The sequence below is a fragment of the Phoxinus phoxinus genome (genome assembly GCF_949152265.1).
Source record: "Phoxinus phoxinus genome assembly, chromosome: 11".
In the NCBI taxonomy this organism is placed as follows: domain Eukaryota; kingdom Metazoa; phylum Chordata; class Actinopteri; order Cypriniformes; family Leuciscidae; genus Phoxinus; species Phoxinus phoxinus.
In genome coordinates, this window is record NC_136886.1 from 10,644,360 (window position 1) to 10,669,828 (window position 25,469).

A 25,469-nucleotide genomic window follows, 5' to 3' on the forward strand; every position below is an offset into this window, starting at 1 on the left:
AAGTAGGTATTAAGCAGACAGTCTACTAATACTCTAATGACTGGCACTTGACATGTTGCTGCAAAGTTACTGATAGTTAGTAGAATGTCTAAAGTGGACCTAAGTATTATCGAAATAGTATTACCAACTGTTCTCTTTTTTAACATTTTAAAATGTAATTTATTCCTGTGAATTTTAAGCATCATTACTCTAGTCTTAAGGGTCACATGATTCTTGAGAAATCATTCTAAAATGGTGATTCGGTGCACAATAAACATTTCTTATTGTTATTATCGGTCATTTTTGATCGATTTTTTTTTACTTCATCGGAATGGTACGTAACTTGGTAAAGGTTTTGGCACTTGCAATGTGAACAAGTAAAAATGGTCCTGAAAAAATATGAAAAATTACTGCATCGGAAATGAATGGGAGATGAATTTCACCTAGTGAAATCTTTTGGTACTGCCACCAAACACAATCTTACTGAAAGCACATTTTTTTTAGACATCATCAAGCTCAAATTTGGAACACAATGATTTGTCTTGCAGTTTTAGAGTAAAATGTGTATTTTAAAATAAAGATTTCATATAAAAATTGAAAATGGTATTTTTGTGCATTTTCCATAACAACAAATGTAAAATTCTGTAACTTTTTTGTTAAGTCTGTGCTTTTAAAGCATTCAAGATTTACGACAGTTTAAGTTGGAAATTAAAATTTCAGGTCTATGCTCAAAACGTGAATAAATGGATTATAACTACTGTGTAAATATAATGTAGTCCCATAAAATCCCCTAAAAATACAAAATATTAAATAAAAAACATTATCAAACTAAAATATAGTACACTCCTTTAATAAAAAAGTCTGTCATTTTTGACCACCACGCGAAGAGCACCAGAGGGTTGATCTTTTTCTGGAAACCATTATACATGTTTTTTTCAGGATTCTTTGATAAATATAAAGTTAAATGCATTTTAATAATTTAAATAGAAATCTTTTGTAACCTAAATGTCTTTACTGTCACTTATTATCAATCGAATGCATCCATGCTGAAAAAAAAAAAAAATCCTCCTGACACCAGACTTCTACCATTGAACCATTTCTTCATGTGTTTTTAGACTCTTGCATCTTGCCCATGGAAGAGGGCGATTGTTCCCGCTTTACTCTGCGCTGGTACTTTAACTCTGAGGTGGGCGCCTGTAGACCTTTTATCTACAGCGGCTGTGGAGGGAACGCTAATCGCTATTTACAGAAGGAAGAGTGTGAGAAACTCTGTCTGCAACAGTAAGAAGGTACATTAACACACACTGGGCTGAAGGTGACACATGCTGCATTAATGCATATTTGTTCATGAATTATTAATTGAATAGGATCGAGATAAGATTTTGCACTGCATCTATCTTTAAGAGGTTTTCCTTACAATCCTGTCTATTCTGTTATAGAATTGTGTTTTAGCTTGAAGACAAGAGCTGAATGTAAATGGATCTCTAACTCATCAACAATATAAAAACCTAAACCTCAGTGTTGAACTCTGCCAGCATGCACAAGAGATCGAGGTAAAGATTGATGTCAACACCTTTTCCTCAATGGGACAAGCAAATTTTAAATATTGATCAGATCTCAAAGATCTTTTTCTTGTTTATTTATTTTGTGTCTGTTGAGCTGCCAAACATCTGTTAATCTTGCTGCCAGTCTAGATTCATCTAGATATATTGTATTGCATTGTTTATAACATAACATACTGTCCATGTACGGATCCACAAAAACATTTAGGTAAATACGTTTATATGCAAATATACATGTACGTTAGTCCAGTTAGTCACAGCATACAACATTATCTTTCATTTCTCACTTAATCCTTGATGCCACATATTTACACCCACTGTCATTTTCTCAGGTGCTAAAAACAGAAACAAGAATACATTGTAATATTCCAGTTCTTAAAGAATTGATCTTAGACTCGTTCTTAGAATAAGTCTGCTGTACAAAATTGTACTGTAAATGTAGATCTGTATTTTTATCTGCTTGAAAAGGAGAATGAATGTTCTTTCATTATCAGATGTTGCATGTTTACTTGGACAAATGGTGCTATTTTTAAAGATATTTTTATATTGTTGATTGACTTTTATTGTTTTCATGTATTTCATTGATTATATTCAGTATTTGTGTACCATTTTGGTATATGGATTTCACTCCTACAGGCCTGTTCATTTAAAGTGATGGAGCCGTTTACATTTTTATTTGCACAAGACAAACCCTGTCTGCCAGTTTTAATAGCACATAAAAAGTTTCCAGGTATACATTCATAGTGTAAAGTGATCAGTCAACGTTTGCTTGGAATAATCATTGATATTTAAAGGGAAAAATAAACATGAGACTAGACAAAATGTTCATTGGACTGTAATGAACGAGTCTGAATTGAATGGTGTTGGAGTGTATGAATAGTAAGACTAGCCTTATATGGCAACTAGAGCCTCTTAAAAGGTCAGTAACCACCTGTAGTTTATGTACTGTACAGAACTACATATAGTCTCTCTTCGTTCTCTCTTCTCTCATTGTTAATTTGCTGTCACTCGATGTCTTCTTTTTTTGGTTGTTTGTGCATCAATCCTTGTTACACATCTGATGATTCAGTAATGATTCTGGACCATCTTGTTAAGATGCCAACGAACACTCATTACTACTCTTTCAGGGCTGTCACTCAAACACTGTTTTCATATTCATTTCTACTCATATTTATTCATTGACTGCATTGTAGCCAGTCCATCTGTTAGGGTATTTTGTTTTATATTCTCAAGCCTGCTTATTAACAAATCGTTTGAGTGCCAGTCTATATTTTTATTCTGTTCATACTTTAGAGGAATCTGTCATTGTGCATTTTAATGAGTTTTTGTCCATCACTGACAACTGTGCATCAAATTTGAGGCTCTAGAGGTCAACCATGTCTTAATCTATATCATGTTTTAATCAAGCCTTGGTGCATTTTTTTTTTTTTTTAAGAGCCTTTCTTTCATGTGGATGCATTCTTCATCCTCTCAGATCATTGCATATGCCTCTTAAATTGCCCTTTCCACATCTACTAAATAGCCGTGAGAAGGAAGGAGTATGTAATTGCATTGAATTTGACATTGAAAAGCAATATCTTTGCCCTTTCATATTGTGCTGAGCATTAAAGTTCTTAAGAGGAAACATGTATACTTACGCTCATATTTACAGCCAATGACTGCCATTGAGATTTCATGTTTTAATTAATTCGAATAAAACATATTATTAATAATAATAAATGTCATCCACGCAGAAAACCGTATCTTGTACATTTGTTGTTAAGAATCGCATGGACTGCAGACAGTAGCTCGTGCGTTTCCACGATGAAGCCTGCAGTGTGCGTGTGTGTGGATGCGTGTGTGTGTGTGGATGCGCGCTCGCGCTAAGAGCGGGTTCAGTACGTTTATACAGGATAGCGGCACTCATGGGTACTCACAGAAGCACCGTGGCGATTTCTATCAGCGTTTAACACCACTGAAGGTGAGACATTTATTCCGGGCACGTACCTGACAGCGGACTGTCCTGAAGCCCCTAGGAATCTCGCGCGCTAGTAGAGTGAGAGAGAGTAGCGCGCGCGCTGCACGGACCGCAGTGGAATGTAGCGGGGATTCCCGGCGCGCGGGGCAAGGTGAGTAAAAACCTCCTTGATGCATCTTCACACTACTCACGAGGCTATATTTCCACTTCACTGCCATTCGAGTCGATTTTACCATCTCTCATCATTCGTTTTTTGTCTGTTTAAGTGGTACATTTTGACAGCGCGCGCCTGGGAATAGAAATGATAAGAGACAATCAGCGGTGTCGTTTGATCTGACGCGACTCCTAATATTTCTTACACTGCAACAACAACAAAAAATTGGCAGCAATGCCATATGCGGGGTATGTCGCCACTACGGACGATTTGTTTACCGAGCAAATCCATGTGTTGCCTGTTATCTGCAGTGAGCCTGTATAGCTACAATTCAAGATGTTATTTGAATAGGATATTGCAAATGAATGTTTTTTTTCTCTCCATTAGTTTGAATAGCCATTGTTATCAGTCACTATGGACTTCTCAGCTTATGGGATGCCTTATGACATTCCAATTTGAATCAGGGCATCATCCTCTCACATTGATAATCTCAAACACAACTGGACACATGCACATGCTCAGAGACACGTGACTCCAGCTAAATTATTGAGAAAAAAAAAAAAGTTAAATACGCCTGCGTCAATCATTTGACTTTCATCACACCCATCATCATCTTTTGTGCTTTTGCTCCTAGCACACACACACACACACACATTCTCACTGATTACAGCCAAATGGATTTTCAGATGCACTTCAGATCAGACTGCAAGATGCCAGTTGAAAGAAGGAAAAGGAGCATGTATGAGATGCAGTGTCTACATTTATAATAAGATTAAAGGCTACAGTTTGCTTCTAGGACAAAAAGCAACAGCAAGAAACAATGGAGTTTAGAGCAGGTATAAGTGGCCCTGATCTGTTGAGAATGTGTATGAAAGGAAAGAGGAATCTAGATCAGCTATTTTAGCTCCGTCTAGATGTGGAGTTATTTTGGTTCCTCCTTGCCTTGTGAATGTAGTTTCACGTGTTGTCTCGCTCCTTCATTTCCACAGTCTGTAAACAAATGTCTTTGCATATTAATCCCACCAATAATATGCTCATTAGAAATCAATTTTGACTTGGTGCACCATAGGGCCCTTTGTCCACGGAGACACCAATAAATTATAACATGCAGTGATTTGCATGCCTCTGCTATTTTTAAACAAGGAATATAAACATTTTATGATTGTTTACTCAACCTCATGTCATTTCAAACCTGTATGCTGTTCATTTTTTTCTGTCGAACGCAAAGGAGAAATAATGAAAAATCTTTGCACAGCTTGCCAGGTTTGATGTCATCATGTGACCAATCTCAGTGTGGCAGTGTGAATATGCGGAATAACAAGATTTGAATGCTGCAGCAGGGTTATTATAGTGAACTAAAACCATAAAAAACGTTTTTACTTGAAATAAAATAAACATGAACTGAAATAAAATATTAAAATTAAACTTATTTTATTCCAGCTAGGGAATAATTATTACATCTTATTTTATTCCAACATTTTCATTTAGTTTACCATAATGTAAATACTAGACATATTAAAAAAAAACATTAACTAATAGAAATGACAAAGATTGTTAAACGTTAATCAGATTAAAATAGAAAATACAAAAATAAAATGCAGTGGAAAGTTAATTTTAATTAGATTTAAATGACTTCAGAACACTTGGAATATTGTGCACAAGTCACGTGGATCCTTTTTATGGTGGTTTTTTTGGAGCTTGACAGATGAGTTCACTATGACCTGTCATTTGATGGAAAAAAGCTGTGTGAATTACATATGTGTTCTACAGAAAAATCACAACATGCTGGTTTAGAACAACATGAGGGTGAATAAATAATGGCAGAATTTTTTATCTTTGGGTGAACTGTTGCTGTACCAGGCAGGCTAAAAACCAGCATGGACAGACCAAATTGTCTTGGAAAACAACGATAATGAAATAGAGTCTGATAAATGGCAGAAAGAGCTGAGACAGCATGGTTAGTCTAAAGAAAGATGGATGGATCTCAAGCATAGCACAGTGATGGATAGATGGTAGGAGGTAAAAACAAACTCCTCCAGCGATTTCACAACACAGTGTGCACCTGCACCTCCCACTCATCTCTCATTCTCTCCCTCTCTCTATCTCACCATTCCTTAGTTTTTTACATGCAAAGCCGTGATCCCGCATCTCTGACAAAAGTCAGTCTTACTTATTTTTGCCTCAGTCTCACTTCTGTGCGCATAAGATGTCAGGCTTCAGTTGTTCATCTGAGCCCTAAATCTAAGTCTTGTACTGTCATTCAAAAGTTCCACTGCAGTGACCTCTTTTCATTACCAGCATGGCATGGGGCGCATCGGCATGCCAACCGTATTGCCCTCCCTCCCTCTGCAGTCTCATTGTGTTAAACATCAAAACTTTCCTCCTGCGGTCATTATCACAGATGTGCTCAAGAAGCAAACTCTGAGCCCCACTTTAACAGCCACAGATGTAGAAAGTCTCAAATTTTGTATTTTTTTGACCACTCTTAAACTGTAGACCAGTTGCCATAGTAACAACCACCCTAGAAATGGGATCAGTCTCAAGTCAAACTCATTTATTTATTTATTTAATTTTTGAATGACAGGCTGCTGTAATTGCGCAGCCTATAATTTAAGAGTTGACTTGATTTGAAGGCACATATTTTAGAGCACTTAAGATTGATTTTGAGTTTATTAGAATCATGTCCGTTTCTTCAGCACGTAAATTGCAAGTAGTACTTACAATCTGACATTGTGCAGTCTTTGTACACTTCTGTATCCATACTCCATAGCCAAATTCATCAAGGTTTCAGCAGTTTTGTGTGTCCTAGGTCATGTGTGAGGGATCGTTCTGTGATGCAATTCATCTGTCTGTTAAATCTTAAAGGGATAGTTCACCCAAAAATTAAAATTAGCCCATGATTTACTCACCCTCAAGTCATCCTAGGTGTATATGACATTCTTCTTTCAGACCAATACAATCAGAGTTATATAAAGAAAAATGCCCTGGCTCTTCCAAGCTTTATAATGGCAGTGAATGGCTGTTTCTGCTGTATAAAACTGCATCTATCCATCATAAAAGTGCTCCACATGGCTCCGGGGGTTAATAAAGGCCTTCTGAAGAGAAGCAATGCGTTTGTGTAAGAAAAATATCCATATTTAAAACTTTATAAAAGAAAATAACTAGCTTCCGGCACAACAAACATACGGATTCCACAAGTCTAAAGTGCAACTTATGCGAGTAATGCGACTTACTGCTGATATTTACTCTACGCCATGACGCACTACGCTACTTCCGACGTCACAAATTACGAAAGTTGCGCTTTAGGCGTAAGTAGACTACGTTTGGCCGGTAGCTAGAATTTTACTTTGTAATGTGTTAAATATGAACACTTTTCTTACACACTCATCGCTTCACTCCAGAAGGCCTTTATCACCCACTTTTTCATTTTTGGGTGAACTATCCCTTTAACTGTGTGCAGGACTGCAGAATCACGTGTAAGTCATACTCATCTTTTTTGTTCTGTCTTGCTAGTTCAATACCTTATTACACTTCAGAAGGACAAGCCAAACCACTTTTTCACCAAAATGATGCCAGTGCTCAGTTGGTTGCATCGGTGAATCTCTCTCAGTCTCTGTATTTATAACGGTAATATACTTTAAAATGTTATTTACAGTAAATATGTAAATAAATTTAATGGGAAAGGGGTCAGTGGATCTCACTGTGTCCTGCTTCAGTAAATTCTGTACATTTTGGCCTGTTCATTAATGCTTCATTCTGTTTTTGTCTTCTCAGCATAGAGCTGTCGATCGTTTATCAACGCCCCAAGAAAACACCTGAGTAGGTGGAGCATGGCCAGTGGGAGTGGCTGGCGTTGCTATGCCTAAAGGCACGCGGCGACGGTGTCCATGGAGACAGATGGCAGCTTCACTGAGGGCCACGGTCTGTCCCTCTTACAGGCAGAAGATAGCGTGGGGGTCGGACTCGCACAGCAGGACGGGACGTGGCTGGGCTTCCGGGCTACACTGAGCGCTGTGCTGCTGCTGGAGTTGCTCCTGGGGGTGGGCGGCAATCTGACTGTGCTGGTGTTATACTGTGGTCACTGCAGCCTGTTGGAGTCCGTCAGCCATGCCGTCACGCTCAGCCTGCACACCCTTGACCTGCTGCTCTGTCTCCTCTGCCTGCCGATCACTGCCACGCTCCTCATACTGGGCGGAGCCTCGGTTCCTCACCACGCCCTCCTCTGTTGTCTTCACGAATCGGCAGCCAGCTTCGCCAGCGTAGGCACCGCACTTAACCTGCTGCTCATCAGCTTAGACCGCTATGACATCAGCGTCCGGCCAGCCAATCGCCTGCTGACGCCTCGAAGGGCAACCGTTTTGCTTGTTGCAGTGTGGGCGATTTCTTTAGCCATGCCACTCCTACCATTCGTGGAGGCGGGGTTTGTGTCGGGGCAAGGCGAGGGGGTGTTTCTGCACTCCAATAGCACTGTGCTTTGTTCAGAGTGGGGAGGAACTCTGCAGGCTCATCTGTTACTACAGGTTCCCGTGTTCCTGTGCTCTCTCGCTGTGATGCTGTTTACATACTCCCGAATTCTTCAGGCACTGCGCATCCGCATCGGACGCACGGCCAGGCCCCATCGAGACAGCAAACGACCTGGTCCTGGACTTCGCCTCTGGTTACGCTGTAAAAGGTCAATGAGGTCGCCGGATCACATTACGACAAACACACCCACTTCCCCCCCGCCGCTTTCGACCGCACCGCTTATCACCTCGGATGCAGTTACCACGGTAACCATCAACACTGAGACGAATACTCCCTCGCTCACCACACCCCTTAGCCCCACCCCCACTGTGTCTGTGATAACTTTGCCTTTAAGCCCTACTCCCACGACATCCATGGCAACCACGCCTTTGTGTCCCACCGCATCTGTGTCTGTCATAACTAGCACCCACATTCCCACCCTTGCTACATCATCAGTGACCACGCCTTTGACTCCCATGCCCACTGTGTCTACAGTAACCACTCAGCTAAATCCTGCCCCCATCCAGGGTCCGTCTAGCATGGGTGTGGGTGCGTCAGTGTCGGCCATTTTGGCTCTGCGTCGAGCGGTTCGGCGCCACCGAGATCGAAGGGAACGTCGAAGGCGAGTCTTTCGCATGTCCGTCATCATCATCCTCTCGTTTCTGCTATGCTGGGCGCCTCTCTCCATCATTCCTCTTCTCATGCTGGCCATCGGGCCGTCTGATTGGCTTGAACGCCTGAGACTCTGCTTTCTGGTGCTTGCTTATTGGACGGTAGTGCTACATCCACTGCTTTATGCGTTCACGCGCCAAAAACTGCGCAAAGTTCTGCATACCCGTCTGCGCAGGCTGCGGCCACAAAACACGCAGACTCGTATTGGCACTAACACCAGGATCCGTCGCAAGCATGGGGCAGATTGCAGCGATGCTACTGACCGCTGCCTGGCGGAGGCTGTTAGAGAGTGAGTGTTTGTGTGTATGTGGTTTGTAACTAGGCTCACACGGAATCTGAATACCCATTCCCTTGTGTACACATCCATCTGTCCATTTATTTAATATTTTGAATAATTTAATTTTGCTTTTAGCTGCAGATATGATTATTTTCAATTACTTTGAACATATTTCACCATGTTCAAATCCAAGGCCGTAACCATGTTTTGAACACTAAGGGGACCAAACCACTTTTTTTAAAGGATTTAAAGGGATTTAAGGGAACAAAGAAAAAAAGAAGAACAGTAAAATAACAACAATTCATTGTAAAGTAATCAATTTGAACTATTTGCAAATAATATTTTTTATTTGAAAATATGCACACATTCATTCTTAATGCCCAGGTATATGTTATTTTCCACGTACTGCTCCATCTCACGCACAGTTAAGAATATACTCTTTTGACCGCGAGTGTGGACCAGGTGTGGACAGACGTGTTCAACGTGTGTGCACTAGTAGACCATTCTTTTCAAGCACTCAAAATCACTCACAGAGGTGGACAAAGTACACAACTTCCTTACTTGAGTGAAAGAACAGATACTACTGGTCAAATATTACTCCGTAAAAGTTGTAAAGACCGATTTTTACTTAAGTAAAAGTACAGAAGTACTTTTTTTTTTAAAGTACTTAAGTATCAAAAGTAAAAAGTACCTTGACAGAAATGTAGTGGAGTAAAAAGTATGATATTTGTCTTTCAAATGTAGTGAACTTAAATTAAAAAGTTTCCAGAAAAAATAATACTCAAGTAAAGTACAGATACTCAAAAAGTGTACTTAAGTCAATTAAATGTACTTTGTTACTGTCCACATCTGCTCGCACATGCGCTGTTGTCCGTGCACAAGTCCGCGACTCCGTGCAGACACAAAAATCGGGATGCATGCAGACGCTGTGACATCAGTCGTTTTATTTGATTTGATTGGCTATCTTACTCATTTTGATGTTGAAGAGCCTCTAAGGCAAACCACCCTAAAAAAAACAGATTTTTCAAACTTTTTTTTATCACCCTAACAACAAACAGAGTGGTGTGTAATGGATTAAGAATAAAGAATATCAAATATCAGGGGGACAATTTGGCCATGTCTGTTTTTTTTTTTTTTAGATGGGGGATTCTATGGTGGTTATGGGCCTGTTTAAATCCATTCCTCAGATTTACCCCACAAATATTAAAGAAAAAAAGAGAGTCAGAAGATTCCGTCTGGGCCTATTTATGACTGTAGGTAAAAGGTGTGTGCAGGAAACCATTAATGTGTTAGATGTGTTAGATGATATGTGTGACTCGCTCACCTCTATAAAGGAAATTTAAAAAACCATGGTAGGTCTCTATTGTCCACGAGTGTGTAGTATCATTGGCAACTAATCAGCACAGGGTTTCTAAAGCACACTGAACTCTGAGGTCAACAGGGCGCTGTCTAATTAACCAGTAGAGCACAAATATTCCCATGGTGCTAGAGGAAAAGAGCAAGACTGAGAGAAACCTACAGGTGTGAGTCTGCAAGAGGCCATGTGCAATAAATTACAAATCCAGGTTATGCATCGCATGATTTCCATGTAAATTAATACCAATTCATTGGCATTCATTGTGTGGTGTAAAAAGTAACCGTCTATCCACCAGTACACATATGTGCACATATTTTACAGTGCGCTTCTCACTGATAGTCTAGACTGCAACAGATTTATCATTATGTTTATTAATGTATATGATCAGGGATGTAAATAATCACCAATATTTCTGTGGTTTGAAACTGCAGCCAATTTGAATTCTGCTCTACCAAGGGCATCAGTCTCTGAAAATATTGACAAAACAACTTTTACAAAGTCTAAATTAATTTATTTGATTTGTGTCTCGTATATGTATATCTTGTCAGTGGTGTACATTATTTCAGTTTGAGATGATTATTGTATTACTTTACAATAGAGGAGCAATAAGTCTGAATTACAGTAATAAAAAGATTCAGCCTCTTTGCTTGTTTGCTTTGTTCCCTACCTCGGCTGTCTTCTTAATTCATATTAAAGAAGTCTTACTTTTACACAACAGTTAAATCATATACTGCAGTTAATATTAAGTAACTTGCAATTTATGGTTTGAATTTTTTTTTCCTCTGCCAATGAAAATGTTTTCAAGCAGACAGGCTTGAAGTGAAAGCATCAAGCAAAAGCCGATCTGGAAAACAGCAGTCAAGTCAAGTCACATTTATTTATATAGCCTAGCGCTTTTTACAATACAGGTTGTTTCAACGCAGCTTTATAGAGATAAAGAGATAACAGGAAAATAATGCAACAAACTTTGTTTCCAGAAGAAAAAAGCATCACAGTCCAGTTAAAGGGGTGGTATGATGCCCTTTTCTCAAGATGTAAAATAAATCTCTGATGTCCCCAGAGTGTGTATGTGAAGTTTTAGCTCAAAATGTTAAAGTTGTCACTCTTTGAGGGTGAGCAAAAACGCAGTTTTTGTGTCTGTCCCTTTAAATGCAAATGAGCTGATGTTCCCGGCACAGAGGGTGGAGCTTCAACAGCTCATGTCCTTTTACCTCACACAGACATGCACTGAAAATTTCAAAAACGTTTAGCCTTTTATGTTCCAACCAGAGTCAGAAAGATGGAGAGACTCAAGAAGACGTGACAACATGTAGACAACATTTCTGAATGGTTAGTTGATGAATTTATGTAGCTTATGTGTAGTTATCTTCTAGTCATTGATTAGCATATTCTGTCATGACAATCTATAAATCGCGTTCCCGTGGGCGGGGTTTATGTAAATTCTAGGGTTGGTGATGTCACTAACCCGGGAGGAATGTCGTGTAGTCCCTACCAGCAGTCTGTTGTAGTCCTTAAAAAGCCATTTCTTTAAAATAAAATATCTACATTTGCTGACACTTCAGGGATGCGTTGTGGTTGTGTCGAGGCGCAGGTCCTCCATCTGATCTGGATACGGCCCGGATCCGGCTGATTACATCATGCGCTGTGGTCGTGTCTAGATACAGGTTCACCATCTGATCTGGAAACGGGCCGGATCCAGCTGACAACAGTAAGCCTCGAAATAAGCAGAAAGGCTAACATTAGCGTAGATGCCATTCTTCTTATGATGTAACGAGTACATCAGGTGTTATAGGAAGTGTTCCCGGTTCCGGCTGACCTAATTTATGCAGCCTAATAATCATTTAACTGATTTGAATAATAGGAATGTATAATTTTCTATTCTAGTATAGGAGTGGTGCGGTTCTGTAATCCCTCCGTTCCGACTCCACTCCGGGTTTTCCTGCTCTCTCCCAGAGAAATTGGTGTTTGTTAGGCCATAGTGAAGACGAAAAAAACTAATCTGTACATTGATTCTTCCTGATTAAAAAAGTTTGCTGTTTTGAATGATTAATAACAGTCGCTCGCTCTGATAGTTAATTGGTGTATGGTAGCGTCTTCTCATTACCTGAATTTATTAAGAAGTGCAGGCTGCTTTAATATATACAATTAGTCCAAGCTGAGAAAGGTTGACTGACTTCATCCCAGTTGATAAAAGTCAAACAGGCAATTAAGAACCTCCTGTGTCTCTGTCAGCGTTTGCAGCTTCACACAGAAGATCAAATGCCATATGAGGGATACTCAATAAAGTACCTGTTCAATCAGTGAAATGGTAGCCTTTCAAACTCTCTCTCTCTACCGGATTCAGAGACCTTAAATGTTATTCATCTTTAAAGACTTGGTTGTGGTTCAGTCAACATGCGTGTGCAGTGAATGGGGGACATTCGTTCCTTATTATGGGAGATAGAAGCTGCACTCCACTTGTGAAGTCTGATCGTATTAACACTTATTAATGTTTGATGACACATACTGACATTTGCAGGAGCCTAATAATTGGAGGGCCGATACTGGCGACGGGGTCTTGCACACAGACGTGGATGCCTCTCTTAATGGACATGAAAAGACCTGACCACACTGGTTAATGAGGGTCAATAAGCATCTGGCTTCTACTTTTTCCTTAATTTCATCATTTAATTATAGTTTATTTCGCATCACCACACCACCAGAAATATGAAATTGTGATGTGTGTTTTTATAATAGGCTATTTATTTAGTGGTAATTTTGTGTGATTTGCTATTATCTAAAAATTTGTGTGTAAGGTTTACACAAAATATTGTGGTTGCTTGCACCATGCTGCTGTGGTACAATGAGGTTCATAAATTTACAAAGTTCAATAGTTTAAGGTTGGTAAGATTTGTTAATGTTTTCGAAAAAAGTCTCTTTTACTCACTAAGGCTGCATTTATTTGATAAAAAATATAAACAGTAATAATGTGAAATATTACAACTTAACATAACTGTTTTGTATTTGAATTTAAAAATGTAATTTATTCCTGTAATTTATTCCTGTGATGTTAAAGGTAGGGTTGGTAATCCTGTTCAGAAACATTTTTTTTTATACTGGGTGAAATGGTCCTTCCATTCTGATAGTAGTCAATACATTATGTGTTCAGAAAAAGGAATGAAACAAATCTGACCTCTGTAGCAGCTGTAGGACAGTAAAAACTCTGACCAATCACTGCCATTCGGTGCGAATGTAAAGAACCAATCAGATGCCTTCATGTCTCGTGCCCGAGCACCACTGCGTGCACAGCAGTGATGCGCGGGTCAATGTATAAACAACCCGCTCCCGACCGACGTTTTCAACTAACCCGCCCGCAACTCGGACCGCAAAAAAAAAGAAAGAAAATATTGTACCCGACCCGCGTTTTTTAAAGTAGCTATAGTAAATGCTCATCGTGTCATGGGCCACCCAGTAAACAATTACCGTCTTTCAACGTTGAAATATGGTTGAAAATATGTCGGTCCGCCTTGGACTGGTTTACGACGTGATTTCAACTAAGTAGTTTTGGCCGGACTGTTTGACTACGTGTTTTCAACTGATCATCTAAAATGTTTTCAACTGATAATCTAAGACAGCTAGGATAAGTCTGTTATACATGCTAAAACAACAGAGAAAACAAACTACCAAACCATGTTCATTATTATCTCAAATAAATTTAAAGAGTTTTACATATTCCGTCAAAGTTATAAAAAAAATGTAAACGTTGAAAAGTCGGACAAATTTGACGTCTTTTCAATTTTCATTTTCAACCTTCAGTGGTATTATGTTTCATCCTAACGTCTTTATAATGACAATTCACTATTTGCACATTAAGGAAAACACGCATACACGTTTTGCTAGTTCACTCACTTCTTCGGAACTGTCTTATTTATTGCAACAGAGAACTTCGTCAATTATAGAACATTACTGTCACCTAGTGGTCACATTCATATAGCACAACGTTAGCTACATACATAACATTTCCTTCCCACTAAGATAGAATGTGCCTTTAACACAATATATATATATATATTTTCTTGAACACAACTTAAATTACACATTCTTCCGTGCCAACAATATAGATCTATTTGTACAGTTTTTTTTTTTTTTTTTTTTTACATCAACATAAAACTCAAGAGTGATCTATTTCTGTATACTTGCATGTTGAAAACAGTATGTCCCACAACTCAGACTGTACTACCACCTACAGTGAACCCATCACCGTTTACTCCTCACGAAAACGTACTGGTGGTTTTCTGCTTCTCACAGGATAACGTTTCACAGTCTCCATTGCTTGTGTATATTCCATAGGGGGTGATTCCATGGACGGGTGTGTTTCTGATGATTCGGAAATCTCAGGAATTTGATTATCATTCTTTTCATGTGGAGGTGTATTAAGGTGCAGTGTGGTGCAACTATCACTATGAGGTAGTACCACCTGCGGGCTTACAGGAAGGTTCACCTCAATCTGCTGATGCTCTGGATCTGGCCGTGTCAGCATCTGGTCCACATGGCGTTTCCAAACCCCTGGTGATCCCACCTTTACCTTGTACGACACCGGTCCAGTCTTTTCCATAACAACACCTCGTGCCCACTTTTCTTCCCCTTTCCTATAATCACGCGCCAGGACTGGCTCCCCAACATCAAACTGTCTGGCCCTAGAGTGGCGTTGGCGTCGTTGTTGTTGAGCATCCTGCGATCGGTGTACTGCTCCAGCAACACTGGGTTTCAGACAATCCAATCGAGAGCGCAGTCTGCGTCCGAGGAACAACATGGCCGGCGTTTCTTTCGTTGTTGCATGAGGGGTGTTTCTGTATGTCAGAAGAAACGCATCAAGTCTCTGACGCACACGTGCCGTGCCTTTGGACGCTTTTAAGGCATGCTTGAACGTCTGCACAAACCGTTCGGCCAAGCCATTGGTGGCAGGATGGTATGGCGCTGAGCGGATGTGTTTGACTCCATTGGCCTTCAAAAATGCACTGAATTCATCAGCACAGAATTGCGGTCCGTTGTCGCTCACAAGGATGTGTGGAACGCCATAGCGACTAAAGAGGCCCCTGAGCACTTGAATGGTCATGCTGGCAGTAGTGCTGTCCATAATATGCACCTCCGGCCACTTAGAATGTGCATCCACAACGATCAGATACATATGTCCTTCAAATGGACCCGCAAAGTCCACATGTATCCTTTCCCATGGACTAGAGGGCCACATCCAAGGGTGTAAAGGTGCTAGCCCAGGCTCTTTCTGTACGTTCTGACAGGAGTGACACGATTTAACTTGGAGCTCAATTTGAGAGTCTATTCCGGGCCACCACACATAACTACGGGCTAAGCTCTTCATCCTCACTACACCTGGATGTGCGGAGTGGAGCTCTTCCAGCACTCGGGGGCGCAGTTTTGGTGGCACGACCACTCTCACACCCCACATGAGGCATCCCTGCTGTATTGTGAGCTCCAGCTTACGCAGCAGGTAAGGTGACAGTTCTTCACCTGCGTCCTTTGCAGCTGGAAACCGACCAGTTGAGACCATTTCTAAGACACGTGACAAAGTGGGGTCCGACAAGGTGTCCCGTCTGATCTCGATGCTACTGACTGGTAATGTGTCCAACTGAGATGTGTAGAATACCTCTACCGCGCCCAACGTCTCTTTATGAGTGTAGGAGAGTGGTAAACGTGAAAGTCCATCAGCATTTGCGTGTAAGGCACCTTTCCGGTATTGAATGGTATAATCATGCGCTGACAAGAGGAGCGCCCAGCGCTGCATTCGGGCTGCAGCCATTGATGGAGTACTTTTCAATGGGCTCAGAATGGAGGTCAGTGGACGATGGTCAGTGAGTAAGGTGAACTTATTACCATAAAGGTACTGGTGGAACTTTCGCACTCCAAACACTATCGCTAACGCCTCCTTCTCGATCTGAGCGTAGTTTTGTTCCGCCTTGCTGAGAGTTCGAGATGCATAGGCTACTGGTCTTTCCTCACCATCCGGCATGACGTGCGAGAGCACAGCTCCGACCCCATAAGGCGACGCATCACAAGCGAGGCGGAGAGGCAGCTTAGGATTGTAATGGGTCAATACTTCCTGCGATACCAGTAGTGCTTTAGATGTCTGGAATGCTGACTCACAGGCTGGCGTCCACTGCCACTTCTTCCCTTTATTTAGCAGTTCATGCAGTGGTTTCATGACAGTGGCTAAATCGGGAATGAAACGTCCGTAATAGTTTAACATCCCAAGGAACGAACGAAGCTGACTGACATTACCTGGTGCTGGTGCGTCCACAATAGCACGCACCTTCTCTGGTGACTTGTGGAGTCCAGCTGCGTCAATGATATGGCCCAAGTATTCCACGGACTCCTGGAAAAATAGACACTTCTCTGACTTGAGATGAAGGCCTCGTTCCTCTAGCCTGCCCAGAACTGCATCCAGAGTTTTTAGGTGAGTCTGTTCATCAGGACCACTGATAAGGATGTCATCCAGGTAACAGTGCGTATACGGCAGTCCGAGAAGCACTTGGTCCATTGCCTTCTGAAATAAGGCAGGTGATGAGGCTACTCCAAAGGGTAACCGGTTAAAACGAAATAGCCCTTTTTGTGTTGAGATAGTCAGCAGCTCCCTAGCCTTCTCTTCTACCTCCATCTGTAGATAGGCATTTGATAAGTCTAGTTTACTAAAGCGTTGGCCACCTGCTAGAGAGGCAAAAAGGTCCTCAATACGTGGAATTGGATATTTATCCACGCACAGAGCTGGGTTGAGAGTGACCTTGAAATCTCCACAAAGTCTCACTGTGCCATCCTTTTTGCTGACAGGCACCACGGGCGTGGCCCAGTCACTATGCTCCACCGGTGAGATCACCCCAAGCTCAGTCAGTCGTCTTAGTTCAGCCTCAACTCGAGGTCTAAGAGCATATGGCACATTACGAGGAGGACAGAATTTGGGTACACTGTTAGGTTTAATGGTCAATGTGGCCTTAATTCCCTTCATTGTGCCTAGATTTTCAGAGAAAACAGCTGAGTGTCTTTTTAACAACGCCTCCAAGTTGTCTTTCTCACTTTGCTCAATTGCATGCACAGTCTTTAAGTCTTTCCAGTTCAGTTTAATCACTCTCAGCCACTCTCTACCAAACAGTGCAGGTGCATCCACTTTAACTACATACAAGGGCAAATCAGCACATTGCTTATTTAACTTTACTTGCACCCTAATAACCCCTTCTGGTGCCAAAGGCTCACCAGTGTATGTCTTGAGCATGACATCAGTAGGTTGCAGTGGCAGTTGCCCCAGCGTGCTTTTGTACTGTTCCCAAGGAATCAATGACACAGCAGCCCCTGTATCCAATTCCATCTCCATTTTCTTTCCATTTACTACAGGCAGCACTGAGATTCGTGAATATTTCCCTTTTTGCGACATGGAATATAATCCCAACTCACAGTCAGTGTCAGATTTATTTTCCTCACTTTCATTTTCATCTCCTCCTGCCTCAACATGATAAATTCTCTTCTTTCTATCTTTTACATTGCGCTTAAATGCATTACCTTTCTGCTCAGGTTTTTCCACTTTCTGTTTCCATTCTCTGCCATGGCTGCTTCTGGCTTTGCTCTTACACATGTGCTTTGTGTGGCCTTTCCTCCCACACTGGTGACAATCACGCTCTTTGTACCAGCAGTCCTCATCCGTATGATTCATTTTCCCGCAACGGCGGCATTTTTGAGAAAACACTGCGTTCACTTTGAGCGAGCCACTTAACTGCTGCACGTCGCGCGCTGCCGTCTCTGCAGATACCGCGTAATCGACTGCTTTCTGAAATGTGAGATCTTTCTCCGTCAACAGTCGCTTCTGCACAGTTTCACTTTTGAGTCCACAAACAAATCTGTCCCTAAGTGCGTCTTCCAAGTAAGCACCAAACTCGCAATGTTCCGAAAGTTTTTTTAGGACCGCAACATACTGTGCAACTGTTTCTCCTTCTCCCTGATTTCTCTTGTGAAATCGGAATCTCTCCGCGATCACGAGCGGCTTTGGAGAAAAATGAGCCTGCAACGCTCTCACAATATCATCATAATCCATATCTCCAGGTTTGTCTGGAGCAACCAAACTTCTTAGTAATCCATATGTTCTTGATCCTAGCACACTAAGCAGTACCGGCACTTTCTTTGTGTCACTGATCTCATTAGCCAAGATGTAATGTTCGAAACGTTCAATATACGTTGCCCATTGCTCACCGGCGTCCTCAAAGGGATCCATATGTCCGATTATTCCAGCCATGATGTGTCTGCTTCTGGTGGCTTGCACTATAACGTTAGACTCTTCGGAAGCAGACCGACTCATCACTTCACTAGCTCACTAGCTAGATATTTCCCAGCGTGGTTGTTCTTTTACGTCCAAACTTTGACAAACACCGGCTGTTCATTCGCCGATGCCGTGAAAAGTCTTCAAGACTACACAACTCGTCGCCAATTTGTATTATGTTTCATCCTAACGTCTTTATAATGACAATTCACTATTTGCACATTAAGGAAAACACGCATACACGTTTTGCTAGTTCACTCACTTCTTCGGAACTGTCTTATTTATTGCAACAGAGAACTTCGTCAATTATAGAACATTACTGTCACCTAGTGGTCACATTCATATAGCACAACGTTAGCTACATACATAACAAGTGGACCGTAATTAGACCGTAAAAATTACGTCTATTCAACGTCTAATAGACGACTTTTTGCTTGCTGGGCATAGACGGAGGAACTAGGGGTGCGCATTTTTCAGAATGCTGTATGATATAGCCTAGTGTTTTTGTAATAAAGGCTTGATTTATTCATTTATTTCGTTTCATTTTCTTAACAATTAAGATGCTGCATGTGTTTATCCAGTCTAATCGATACATAAAACTGACATTACTGAGCTATATGCGTTTAAAAGTAGCCTATTAAAATGGCACAATGGCATTGCTCAGTTCAACGCGTTGGGAAATCGGGCATTTTGTCCCGCGTCAGCTTTAATTCAAAAGTTAATAACGCGCTCAACATTCAAAAGGTAAATAAGGATTTCCCACTTTCATCTGCAGACTGCTCGTGCGTCATCCTCGCGCATTCAGACAATAAAGTGTAGACCTATGTATTTCATAGAACATTGTGTCTAGTACTATATAAATTACAAAGGTAAACGACCCGACCGACCACGACCAATGACTCGTAACCGCGGGTAACCGCAGGCACCCGCTCATTTTGGATCAACCCGCGCATCACTGGTAGGTACATGCAGCTGACTCCATTCCAAATGTGGATGCGCGTTCATGTTTGTGGTGGGGCGTAGCTTTGGACGGAGCACTGACAGGAGGGGGCGGAGCTTAGAAGAGCTGCCACTTTCAAATCTGGCTAGCTCTCCAACATTACCGACTCTAGCTTTAAAGCCAATACTAAAGTCTTCAGTTTCACATGATGCATCAGAAATCATTCTAATATGCTGAGTTGGTGCTCAAGAAATTTAACTCTTATCACAGTTTTTTTTTTTTTTTGGTGGAAACCGTAATAAAAAATTTTTTCAGGATTCTTTCATTACTAAAGTTCAAAAGAGCAGCATTCATTAGATTTTTTTTTGTAGTCTACCACTGCAAAAGTCTTACTGTCATTTTTGATCAGTTTAATGCATTCTTGCTGAATAAAAGTATTAATTTCTATAAAAAAAAACTAATAAAATGCTGACCCTAAACATCTGAATGGTGTACATTGTTCCCCAAAGTGCTTTGAAAATACCATAGTATTTATTTGTATGTATTTATAGGTAGGCCTACTTATGTGTACAATATAATATATTAAATTGTATAGCCACAGCCATTTTATTTATTAGACAAATGAATTATTATTCAGTGAAATATGTACAAGTATGCACATGCATTGCAGGCCAATATGGGTGCATTCAAATGACCTATTTGGAAATGCTAATTTATTTGTTGATGAGGTGAATAAATGTACATAATCAAAATTGACAAATTACACGTTAAATTGTTTAATCAGTATCTCCCTCCTTCCCTTTGTCTGACAAGCTCCCTCTTTTTATTTTGAAAACTCAAGTATGCTGATTAGTATGGATGCCTTCTGTTTGTGTGCCTTCACGAGATAGGAGAGAAAGACAGAAAAGGAGAAAGAGAGGGTGAGTGGGTGGGTAATATTTTTCTTACTGTATGCAACATGAAAATACTGCCATGTATTCATTAAAATATCTCTCTCGCTCCCTTTCTCACTCACATAAGGATATTTTTAATCTCATATGTTCCACTCACTGTCATCATCCTTCATTGCTTTCTCTCCCTTTTCTCCCTGTCCTTCTCCTCTCTTCTCCAGACTTGCATAAGAACAAAAAAGATCTGCCTGTGCAAAGGGAAAGTCACCTTGAAGGAGAGAGAGAGAGAGAGAGAGAGAGAGAGAGAGAGAGAGAGAGAGAGAGAGAGAGAGAGAGAGAGAGAGAGAGAGAGAGAGAGAGACACGTGTGGGTGGAATAACTAGCAGAGGGATGAATCCCATGTTGACTGAATCAGGCACATTCCTATGTGTTTGTTGCTATTCAGTATGTAAACGTTATGACCTATTTTTTTTGTGTAACTAAATAATATTGACTTAATTTGATTATATTAATATTTTCAAAAATGCTTGTAGAATTCGTGTGTATGTTACTGTATGTTATCAACAAAATAACAGTATTTCTATCAATCATTCTTTAAAATGCTTAATATGAATATCGTGTAGCCACTCTATCCCACATAATCAATTGTTAAAAAGATTGTAAAATCCTGAATACAGACGCAAAAGCCTGCTATGATTACTGGCCGAAATAGCTCAGTTGGGAGAGCGTTAGACTGAAGATCTAAAGGTCCCTGGTTCGATCCCGGGTTTCGGCAGTTTTTTTTTCCTCGCCAACAGGGTGCACACACGTAAAGTTTAGTTCCATCACACATACCTGTAGTTTTCAAATACGCCTGCACTGAAGGACTTGGTTAGATGGATCAGGTACATTTAGCTTGGGTGGAAGGAGTCGCGTGTTGGTCTCGGGTTGGTCTCTGGTTGTGTAGCGTGCAGTACATATTGTGGCCTGATGATGACGCTGTAGTATTAGTTCATTCTTAATCGCCACTGCAATTGTTCTTTAAGAGCGCCAGAGGGCGATGTTTTTCAAAGTACCAAAGTACCGTTAGAGAGACCGTGTACTTGTGTTGACTGCTGACCAGAAAATCATGGAAGTCACTGGACTGCAGAATGACTTTACGGTACAGTACCTTTAACGGATTGAACCCAGTGTACCTGTTTTGATAAATACAGCTCAATTGACTTAAGTCGTCTTGTGCTTCACAATATGGTGCTATGTTGGGCCTGTTACGTAGGCTATCATAACATATCCTATAATAGGATAAAAGTTAGTTACAGTATATCTCTTGATACCTCTAACACAAATAGGTTGGTAATCGTCTGGGTATCTGTTTTATTTATTTAATCCAGTTCAGATCCAGGATTTGTAACCTTTGCAACATGTGCCAGCATGTCTTTAGAGTCTGATTCATAACACACACACACACACACACACACACACACACACACACACACACACACACACACACACACACACACACACACACACACACACACACACACACACACACACACACACACACACACACACACACACAACACAACACATTTGGGAACTGGTATTATAAGTTAACTAAAGAAGACCAGCGTGCAGCAAAGTCACTAAAGTACTGCTTCATTTTACAAAGATTCTCTCACACACATTAAGTACACAAAACGTCTTCTGTTTGGTTATGCTAAATCAATCATCACATTCTTGTCAGTCAAGCTCCCATATTTGACATTCTGTACTATATGTCTTTGCGGCTCACTAATTTATTTTTACTCCTAATCTTTGGAGGACACCGCACCCCGTGAGCCATAAATTTGACACGTGAGTCTGGTATCTACTTCCAAGTTTCTACTCTTTAATGTCCCGTCTTGTAGATGTAACATTTGGTATGTGCATAAAACACATAGACTAGATGTAATTTTTTTGGTTGTTAAAAGAGTACAGGTCACAATTAAATATTGTTGGTTATCATTAGTTTGCTTTGGACAGTATGTTCCAGGAGAATCATCATAAAATGTCTCCAGTTTCATTGTCCAGGCCCTCACTGGCTTCTCCTTAAAAACTTTATGGTTCTTTATAACCCTTGGATATATTGCAGTGGCATAAACTTAGTTGTAATGATCAGTGGCAAGCAAATAGTTCTTACATGCATGGAGCGGGCCTCTTTTTTTTTTATGGTGTAATGTGCGGTACACGTTGTACGATTTGTCCCAGACGAAAGGTGACCAATCGTGGAAATTTCTGTGGTCATGGCTACTAAACGGTGGCCCTATCCTATAGTGAGAGAGGTTCAAAGATGGCCGTTGTCACCGTCTTGTAACCAATGATAGCCTGCGATTAGTTTTCTAGCATGATCATCTCACAGTGTGTTTGCTGCTATGACCTAGCCTACATCTACTGACCAGCCAATAAAAATGCAATTAATCAATGCAACATGGCGCTAAAACTTCTTACCTCAAGCTCCACTTGCAAAATTTAAATGCCAAGTTGCCCTCTTTTCCCCATTCTCCTTTTTCGCTTCATCCTCTTTTTTTTTCAGCGCACATAAAAAACACAATTGCCAAAGTGTGATTCATCTTGCTCTTTGTTTACCACAAGCGCATGTTGATGACGTTTTATTCTTCTATACTAACTTGTCATAGCCTACGATTCATTTGGTGTCATCATCGTAGAGTCTACATGCATGTCGTCGTACCCAAGTTTATTGGATCCACGTCGTACAGTGATAAGTAATGGGATTGCCGAAATCTCAGTGTGTAGCAGGCGTCTTCAACCACATTCCTGGAACGCGCTGCGTGTTTTGCATGTCTCCTTAATCAAACACGCCTGTTTTAGGTCATCAGCTCATTAGTAGAGACTCCCAAGACCTGCAATGGGTGTGTTCGACAAAGGAGACATGCAAAATGTCCAGTGTTGGGTGAGCACCTCCATGAGCATGGTTGGCAATTACTGGTGTAAGACATTTGCTGCGTCCCGATTCAGAGGCTGCGTCCTTCGATGGGCACATTCGAAGGCTCCTTGAAATGCGCCCTCCAAATGCTTCCTTTGTTTCCCGAAATTAAGGATACAACAGATGGATCCTTCGCGGACTTGCCTACCCCAGAATTCATTGCGCACCAGTGTATACAAGAGTATAGCCTAATTGTCCAATATTGATACTGTTAACTGTGGTGGTGAAGCTTTGAAACGTTCACCAAATCAGTTGGATAAACTTTCATCAGAATCTGAAATCAGAAAGAGCTTTATTGCCAAGTATGTTCACACACACATAAGGAATTTGTTTTGGTGATGAACCTGCTCGACTCAGATGTGTGGAATACCAGTTGTTATATAGCCAACAAGTTGTGCTCCGCTCACTCCAGAGCCAAATGATGACATCCAGCTTCCCCTCTCTGGATGTAATAGGTGGGGCTAGACCTAGTCTGGCTCCACCTCTGTGGACTAATGGGTGGGGCTTGACTAAGTGTTTGTTTAGGGATAGGGTACGGTTAGGATATGGCTGGATCTTCAAATTGCACGTTTTTGAAAACTACTGTCATGATCTCCATGTAAATGACAAAATTTGAATTTATGAAAATGGCGACGTCATGTGCATACATATTACTTGTTCAGTCTATAAGCACATTGTTTCTTTACAAAGTGGCATTGCCAAATACTGGCCTGGCATACATAACCGCGTTTACCATTTTGTGTTTTTCTCAGATTCATGTGAGTGAATCTCGTTTAGCAACGCTGTATGCGAAAAAAGTGAAGGAAAAACTTTTCCATTTTTACTAAATCAGTGTTGTGTAAACCATTAGTTAGTTGGCTAGTGGAGCTCTCCAGTTACCTAGTTCCTAGTCAGCCCACATTTTTATATTCTAAATTAGTTTTTGAACTATTAACCTGTCAGTAGGCTATAGCATGAGTATAGAGTGTTTTGTGGTCTTATTTTCCATCTGATTCTCCTTATCCTGTAGTATCTGCTTTTGTTTTTGTTATTGACAGTGTAGTTATTGTCACAAAGCGAACAAGCACATCAGTATGCGTTTTATTTATGCTACTTTATATATGAGGATATGCCACTGTTTTCTTATCGTTCTTGTCTTATTATTATAAGTTACTAGATCAATTTAAGCAATATATCAAACTCAATAAGGAAAACTTTAATTTTCCTTTAACAGTAATGCTGCCAATTTCCATCTTCTTTATTGCACTCAAGCAATAAAATCTGTGAGTGTGTAAAATCATACAGTGCAAAAATCACACCACGTCAATAAATTGTTATTTGTAAGTTAACAAACCGCACCCCACCTGCTTATTGCTCTGGCCTTCCTTGATGTTATTGTTTTCACAAATTCCAGGAAGTTTCTGTTTATTGTTTTTTCTCCATTTTAAAATTAAGAACAATATTCAGACCTCAAAAAGGAGTCAGCAGGGAGCTGGAAATTGGTTAAAGGTCAAGATTTCCCCCCCTTTCCCTCTATAGCCTCAGTAAGAGTTGTATTAGTTAGTCAGTAGTGTTGAGAGTTATGAGTTATGATTATTGTGGCCTTGGTCTGGAGGTGGGTTTTAGTTTTTGCTTTTTTGCTTTCAGACAAGGTTAAAATCTGTTTTTAATTAATTGCGATAATTACCTGAACCATGTTCACCATTACAGAAAAACACATGGCTCCGAAAGGCTCGCCGCTAGCAACCTTTATTTATTTGCTACTAGCTGAAGTTCTCTAGATTGCATCTAATGTTTTTCAGTAGCCAGCACTGTAATTTAAGAAGCAGAGAGTCCTTACAAACCAAAAATTTTGTTGACTACTCAAACCTGTTTTGCAGGATGGAAAGCATGATAGAGATGCTCTATGACAGGTCACGAATAATAACACGTGAGAAAGAT

The 25,469-nt window shown here is 40.6% G+C and overlaps 2 protein-coding genes across 4 annotated transcripts in view; both read left to right on the top strand.

Annotated features, from left to right (window-relative positions):
* col7a1 (collagen, type VII, alpha 1) overlaps window positions 1-2,276 on the top strand; it is a 62,338-nt gene extending 60,062 nt beyond the window's left edge. Inside the window, exons 118-119 of the mRNA XM_079629487.1 lie at window positions 1,095-1,268; window positions 1,419-2,276. Of these exons, the coding sequence (XP_079485613.1) occupies window positions 1,095-1,264 (170 nt within the window). The 3' untranslated portion in view covers window positions 1,265-1,268; window positions 1,419-2,276. The remainder of the gene's footprint in view (window positions 1-1,094; window positions 1,269-1,418) is intronic.
* Window positions 2,277-3,267: 991 nt separating this feature from the next.
* LOC307007440 (G-protein coupled receptor 22) lies at window positions 3,268-11,147 on the top strand. Of its 3 annotated transcripts, none has more exons than XM_079629489.1 (2): window positions 3,268-3,649; window positions 7,427-11,147. In XM_079629489.1, exon 2 carries the CDS (start codon window positions 7,540-7,542, stop codon window positions 9,118-9,120), a length of 1,581 nt encoding a protein of 526 aa, XP_079485615.1. In that variant the 5' UTR covers window positions 3,268-3,649; window positions 7,427-7,539; the 3' UTR covers window positions 9,121-11,147. The 3 variants fall into 3 exon arrangements, with proteins under 3 accessions (XP_079485615.1, XP_079485616.1, XP_079485614.1); XM_079629490.1 differs by having other exon boundaries at window positions 7,432-11,147; XM_079629488.1 differs by lacking the exon at window positions 3,268-3,649 and adding an exon at window positions 7,026-7,279 and having other exon boundaries at window positions 7,432-11,147.
* Window positions 11,148-25,469: the final 14,322 nt, after the last annotated feature.